Consider the following 6,766-nt stretch of genomic DNA (forward strand, 5'->3'; position numbering starts at 1 on the left):
CCCCCGCCCCTGCCGGGGTGATTTATCCGGCCGCAGCACGGCCTCGTTTATGGATTACAAATGACAACGGCGGTCAGAGCCCGACGGATCCGCGGAGCCCGCGAGGAAGGGCAGGAAATCAAAACACCGGGAGCTGGAGGCTCTTCCCGCGGTGAATCATCCTCCGGGATGGGTTTTCAGCCGCGCCTGAGCCCTGAGTGACGGGGACGCTGAGGCACGGAGGGTGACAAGCCGACATCTCCTTGCGTTCCCCTTTTAGCTCCGAATGTCCCGAGCAGCGCCTCGCCCGCCGGCCGATGCATCCCACGGACATTCCAGCCTGTTGCAACTCATTATCCATGGAATTCCCAGGAATTTCCAGCTGCTCCTTGCCTTCAGCGCCCCGGGAGCCGCCGCGGTGCCCGGCCCTGATCGCTGCTCCCCTCCCCTGCTCTGTTCCAGGTCGCGGCGCTGGAGAGGCAGATCTTTGATTTCCTGGGGTACCAGTGGGCCCCCATCCTGGCGAACTTTTTACACATCATGGCCGTGATTTTGGGAATTTTTGGGACGATCCAGTACAGATCCAGATACCTCATGATGGTAGGTAGCGCCCTGCGGGTGCAGCAGCGTCACTGGCTGGGGGGGCTCAGCCCCAGGTCCCCTCCTGTATCCCCGGGAACAGAGACGAAAGTCCCGTGTTTTTGTGGAGCCCTGGCAGTGCCCAAGGCCAGGCTGGACATTGGGGTTGGAGCAGCCTGGCACAGTGGGAGGTGTCCCTGCCATGGCTGGGGTGGCACTGGGTCATCTTTAAGGTCCCTTTCTCCCCAAACCATGCTGTGAGCTTGTGATTCCATGATCCAAGCCCGGATCCCAGCGGGATGCAGAGGGCGGGGCGGGGCCGGAGCGGGGCCGGAGCGGGGCCGGAGCGGGGCCGGAGCGGGCTGTCCGTGCCTGACCGGTCTTCTCTCGCAGTACGCGGTGTGGTTGGGGCTGTGGAGCGGGGTGGGCGTCAACCGGTCTCCTTGCGCGGTACGCGGTGTGGTTGGTGCTGTGGGTCGGCTGGAACGCCTTCATCATCTGCTTCTACCTGGAGGTCGGGCGCTTGTCACAGGTAACGCCCCCTCCTCCCTCCTCTTCCTCCCCGCATCCTCTTCCTCCTCCATCTTTCCATCCTTCCTGTCCCGTCCTTGCCCTCCTCCTCCTCCTCCTTCTCTGCTCCACAGCTCTTCCCCAAAAGTGTCCCCCCAAGCCCGTGGGTGCCCCCAGCCCCGCAGCAAAGCGCCCACCCGGGTGCCGGGGGTGCCTCCTCGGAGCGCTGAATTCCCGTGGGATGGGATGGGATGGACACAGGGACAGTTCAGGTCGGAGTGACAAGGGGCGGCCGTTTCCTAACCCCGAATTAATTCCCTTTATCTCCAGCGAGGGGATAAAAGAAAGGAGGAACACCGGGAACAGGGATGAGCAACGAGAGGAAAGTTTGGGGCAGAGTTTCTGGCAGGGATGGGGAGGGCTGTGGGTGGGAGGAGGAGACCCCCTGCTGCATATTCCCAATTTTCCGGAGTTTTCTGGGGCTCCCAGCCGCGGCTGGACAGCACTCCTGGCTTTGGGAAGTCACGCTGCGGCGATGGGTGAGGGTGGGAGCGGGGCTGTGCCTCCACCACACCCTGGGCTGTTAAATTACAGCTTTTACACAAAAAAAGAGCAAAACTTCCCGCAGGGATGGGGCAGCAGCGGGTGATTTGAGCACCCTCAGCCAGGGTCAGGGTCCCTGTGCCGAGCTGGGCATCCCAGCCCCGCTCTGAGGCTGCCGGGACACCCCAGAGGGCTGGGACAGCCAGCTCCGCTCCCTGCGCTGCCCCAAGCAGGGAACAGCCCTCGGGGGAGGGGGCTCCAGGGCCGGGAACACTTCCCGAGTTGCTCCAGGTCATTTGAGGCTCTCCCGAAGCGCAGCAGGATGAGGAGAGGGGGAGGATTCGCTCCCACCGCGGGTTTTTGGTGGAAATCCCCGCTCCCCGTCACGCCGCGGTGGCACAGCTCCCCCTCGTCCGCTTCCCTGCTCCTCACCCACGTCCTCCGGCTCCACAAACCCAAACCCACTCACTCCCTTTCGGGGTTTTTGCCGCCCCCAGCAGCAAAAATCTTTTAATCCCAGATCGGCGATTTCCTGCGGAGGATGCTCAGCACCGGCAGGGCCGGGGGGACACAGAGGGGCCGGGAGGGCCCTGCCGGGGCTGGGGGCTCACCAGGGGGACCCTCCATGGGCTGGGGGCTCACCAGGGGGACCAGAGGGGGTGGAAAGGGGCAGACAGGGGCTGAAGATTACCTCCTCCCCCTTCCAGGGCGCTGTAGCCAGCCCATGGCCGCCCCACAGCTGCTGCAGAGGACACAGAGAGATCCCAAAGCTTGTGAGGGGCTAACAAGGAGGGGACATGCATCAGGGGGGACCCTGCAAGGCTCCCTGGGGATGGGATGAGGGGATGGCAGCCCAAAACCCCAGGGGAAGCAGCAGGGGCTGCCCTGCATCCCTGGAACGTGGGGAGGTCCCGTGGTCCCAGCTCTGGGGTGGCTGGGTGCAGGACCAGCAGCCGCTGCTTCCCTGCCGCTCTGGTGTCCCCTCTGTGACAGCCATCCTGTCACCTGGGCATCACCTGGACGCTGCTTGACCACATGCCCACAGCACCAGCACGGGAGGAAGCCCCAAACCGCGGGGCTGCTGGCTGGGGGTCAGGGAGATGCCCTGCTCTGATCTCACGGAGCGCCCTTGGCTTGGAAAAACCCATTTTCTACGCAACCCTGCTGCAAAGAGCCTCGGATCCAAAACCTGTGCCCCCTTCCTCCTCCTCCTCCTCCTCCTCCTGCAGGACCGGGACTTCATCATGACCTTCAATACCTCACTGCACCGCTCGTGGTGGATGGAGAACGGCCCTGGCTGCCTGGTGACGCCGGTGCTCAACTCCAACCTGGCTCCCGAGGACCACCACGTCATCACGGTCAGCGGCTGCCTGCTCGACTACCAGTACATCGAGGTGGTGAGCAGCGCCACGCAGATCTTCCTGGCGGTAAGGGCCCCTCTCCTCAGCCGGCACCCCAAAGCGGGGCTGGGAGACGGGGGGCGATGGGGCTGGGGGCAGCAGAGGCACCGCGGTCCAGCTGGAGGTGCCCCCATCATCCAGGGAGGAGCAGACAGAGCCCTGCCAGCACCCCAGGGGGGCTGCCCACCCCAAAATTTGTCAGGTTTAGGGCTGGATGCTGCAGGGATTGAGGAATCACTCCCTGGGAACGAGCCGCTGGAACGTGCTGCCCGCTGGGAGGGAGGGTCCCCCTTGCCGGTGGCTGTCCCTCCCTGTGGGGAGGTGGGAACGGGACACGCCCGGGGGCAGAGCTCCCGAAAACAGAGCTTTAGGGGGAATTGGGGTCCCCAAAGGGGCTCCCGGCACCCTCTGTGGGGCGCCAGCCTGGCCCTCGTGCAGCTGAATCCATCCAACCCTGCTGCACCCCAAACCAGCACCGGGATGGGCTCTGGCTGCTCCCAGCGCCCCCAGCTCACTCCCAGTGATCCCGATCCCAGTTCATTCCCAGTGCACCCCCAGCTCACTCCCAGTGATCCCAGTTCACTCCCAGTGCTCTCCCAGCTCACTCCCAGTGATCCCAGTTCATTCCCAGTGCTCTCCCAGCTCACTCCCAGTGATCCCAGTTCATTCCCGGTGCCCCCAGCTCACTCCCAGTGCTCTCGCAGTGATCCCAGTTCATTCTCAGTGCACCCCCAGCTCACTCCCAGTGATCCCAGTTCATTCCCAGTGCTCTCCCAGCTCACTCCCAGTGATCCCAGTTCATTCCCAGTGCTCTCCCAGCTCACTCCCAGTGATCCCAGTTCATTCCCGGTGCCCCCAGCTCACTCCCAGTGCTCTCGCAGTGATCCCAGTTCATTCTCAGTGCACCCCCAGCTCACTCCCAGTGATCCCAGTTCATTCCCAGTGCTCTCCCAGCTCACTCCCAGTGATCCCAGTTCATTCCCAGTGCCCCCAGCTCACTCCCAGGCTCCCCATCACCCCATAACCAACCTCTCCCTGTTTTTCCCCAGCTCTTCGGCTTTGTCTACGCCTGCTACGTCAGCAAAGTGTTCCTGGAGGAGGAGGACAGCTGTAAGTGCCTCGGCTGGGGGTGACAGGGGGCACAAGGTCCTCTGCTGATGCCACCCTGAGCAGGGTGGCAGCTCCCAGCAGGGCCTGGGAAAGCAATGCATGGGTCCCAGAAAGTTGACGGAATCCCTTTAGTTGGGTTTTTTGCCCCAGTTTTCCATCCCTGGTGGGGCAGAGGTGCTGGGGTGTGATGGGGCAGCCGTCAGCTCCCTCCCCCCTTGACAGCCGCAGGGGCTTGGGGACACGGTGTCCCCCGGGCTGTGTCCCCACAGCCTCCCCACCGCCAGGTTTTCACCCCAAAACCACGGGAAAACAGCATTTTAGGCAAAGCGGAGTCTAACTTTTATCCCACCTGGATTACCTTGCCTGATCCAAGCCCGATCCCTACAAACGCCCCTCGGGAAGCGCCCCGGCCCCAATTAACCAGGTGGTCGAGGCTGTGCATTAAAAGCTCATCTGCTATTAATTAATTCCCACCAGCTGGCAGATGCTGGCAGCCCAGGCGGGCAGGGCTGTGCCACAGCCACCCGGATGCGCTCCTTCCCCGGGATCAGCACCGGGATCAGCACCGGGATCAGCACCGGGATCAGCACCGGGATCAGCATCCCACCCATGCCACGGCCCCACAGGTGGTCCCAGCCCAGCCCGGGGGTGCAGCATCCCATGTTTTCCCTCCTTTCCGTTGAAAAGAAACATCTCCGTGTGGAATTGGCCGCTGCCTGCGGGAATATCTCGTTTCCAGAAGGGTTTATCCAGCGCCAGCGGCTCGGGAGCGTGTTTGCATTCCCACAAACTCCCGCATCCAACACACTTTTAATATTAATGCTGCCTCAGCCCGGGATGCAAATGCATCTTTTTAATGGAATATCTTATTAGAGTTGGAAATGGCGTCAAAACCGAGAGCTGGCGGAATATTAAACCGGGAAGGGAAATATTCCGGGAGAGGGGGGCTCTCCCCTGGAGCTCTCAGCTCTCGGACACGCACGGATAACCCACCCCAGAGTGGGATCCTGTTGGGTTTGGGGACTTGGGTGGTGCTGGAGATCCTGGAAAGGGTGGATTTCCCATCTTGGCCGCACCTGGAGCCCATCCCTGTGCTGGCTGTGCCGGGGAGCGGGGTCAGCTCTGGGGAAACACGGGATGATCTGGGAGAAGTTGGGTGCCCGCAGAACCCCCAGGGCACCCGCAGCCACCCAGAGCTGCCCCGGCACCGCTCGGGATGAAGGGCCGGGCTCCGACACCGGGATCCTCCCGGGAATGGGCTCGGAGCGGGATGAGCCTCCAGGCTGGAAATCTCGGCAGTGAGAGCTGATCCATGGCGCCTGCAGTCCCCGGCGATGACAGCCCCAAACGAGCGCTGATTCCCCCATAATTCTCCTTAAGTGCCCGCTCCGCGAACAGCGGGAGGGAATTTCTCCCTCTCTGTCCAGCTGCAGGGCCAGGGCTGTGCTGGGAAGGAGAAGGAACCGCCGGGATCTCGGGAATTGCTCCGGCTCCTTTCCTGCCTTTCTCAGCCGTGTTTTCCCGGGATGCTGCCGCGATCCCGGCTGCTGTTCCCTGGATGCAGCCCCGGCCGGGAAGCTGCTGTGCCTCCCTGGGTGCTCCATTTGAGGCTGCCCAGAGAGGCTGCGGAGTCTCCTTCCCTGGGGGTATCCCAGAGCCGGCGGGATAGAATTCCAAGTGCGCTGGGGGACCCTGCTTGAGCGGGGGCGTTGGACTGGGTGACCACCAGTGGTCACTTCCGACCTGATGCGGTTTGTGATTCTGATTCATTCCCCTGGGCGGTGCCACCACCCGGGATGCGGCGCTGCCCCGGGATGCTGCGGGCACTCAGGGTCACAGAATCCCGGAACGGTTTGGGTTGGAAGGGACCTTAAATCCCACCCAGTGCCACTCCAGGGACACCTCCCACTGTGCCAGGCTGCTCCAGCCCCAATGTCCAGCCTGGCCTTGGGCACTGCCAGGGATCCAGGGGCAGGCCCAGCTGCTCTGGCAATTCCATGCCAGCCCCTGCCCACCCTGCCAGGGAACAATTCCTGCCCAAGATCCCACCCAGCCCTGCCCTCTGGCACTGGGAAGCCATTGCCTGGCTCCTGGCCCTGAATCCCTTGTCCCCAGTCCCTCTGCAGCTCTCCTGGAGCCCCTTTAGGCCCTGCAAGGGGCTCGCAGCTCTGCCAGCTCCACTCTGGGATGTTGGATTTTCCTGGGATGCTGAGTTTTGCTGTTCCCCGTCCCACGGCTGCCACGGGGTGCAGGGAATGTCCCCGCTGCCCTTCCCAGCTCACCCCACTCCTCTCCCGGCTCTTCCCAGTTGACTTCATCGGCGGGGTGGTCTCTCACACGTAGCCGGCGCCCCACCCGCTGTATCAAGGTGCCCCACGGCGCTGTCACAGCTCAGATTCGGGGCTGTGCATCCTCACCACAAAGCCCGAGGCTCCATCCGGGCAGGGCCGGGCACCTCCTGCCCGCGGTTTGTGTTTTGCTGGGTTTTGTTTGCTGAGCTTCACCCGGGGGAGCAGCCGCTCCCCAGATAAGCGCAGCCGACTCTTCCTCCCTCTCCCTGCCCGATAAACACTCCAGCGAGATAAGGCTCGGGATCTAAAGGGATTAACCTCGTGCAGGCTCTGCCCGCTGCCAAAAATTAATTA

The 6,766-nt window shown here is 63.0% G+C and overlaps 1 protein-coding gene across 2 annotated transcripts; it reads left to right on the forward strand.

Moving 5' to 3' along the window:
- Positions 1 to 85: 85 nt before the first annotated feature.
- On the forward strand, positions 86 to 6,464 carry NKAIN1 (Na+/K+ transporting ATPase interacting 1). 2 transcript variants are annotated; one of them, XM_017743738.1, is made up of 5 exons: positions 86 to 579; positions 1,010 to 1,090; positions 2,841 to 3,038; positions 4,061 to 4,121; positions 4,599 to 6,031. In XM_017743738.1, exons 1-5 carry the CDS (start codon positions 520 to 522, stop codon positions 4,802 to 4,804), a joined length of 606 nt encoding a protein of 201 aa, XP_017599227.1. In that variant the 5' UTR covers positions 86 to 519; the 3' UTR covers positions 4,805 to 6,031. The 2 variants fall into 2 exon arrangements, with proteins under 2 accessions (XP_017599227.1, XP_017599228.1); XM_017743739.1 differs by lacking the exon at positions 4,599 to 6,031 and adding an exon at positions 6,430 to 6,464 and having other exon boundaries at positions 108 to 579.
- The last annotated feature ends 302 nt before the right edge of the window (positions 6,465 to 6,766 follow it).

The sequence above is a fragment of the Corvus brachyrhynchos genome, unplaced genomic scaffold (genome assembly GCF_000691975.1).
Source record: "Corvus brachyrhynchos isolate BGI_N302 unplaced genomic scaffold, ASM69197v1 scaffold580, whole genome shotgun sequence".
Taxonomy (NCBI): Eukaryota; Metazoa; Chordata; class Aves; order Passeriformes; family Corvidae; genus Corvus; species Corvus brachyrhynchos.

What these genes read in the sequence shown, in the direction of transcription:
- NKAIN1 (XM_017743738.1), top strand. Translation starts at nt 520, where the DNA reads ATGGCCGTGATTTTGGGAATTTTTGGGACGATCCAGTACAGATCCAGA. An exon ending in GATCCAGATACCTCATGATG is followed by an intron (nt 580 to 1,009) that starts GTAGGTAGCGCC and finishes CTCCTTGCGCGG; the next exon opens with TACGCGGTGTGGTTGGTGCT. An exon ending in AGGTCGGGCGCTTGTCACAG is followed by an intron (nt 1,091 to 2,840) that starts GTAACGCCCCCT and finishes CTCCTCCTGCAG; the next exon opens with GACCGGGACTTCATCATGAC.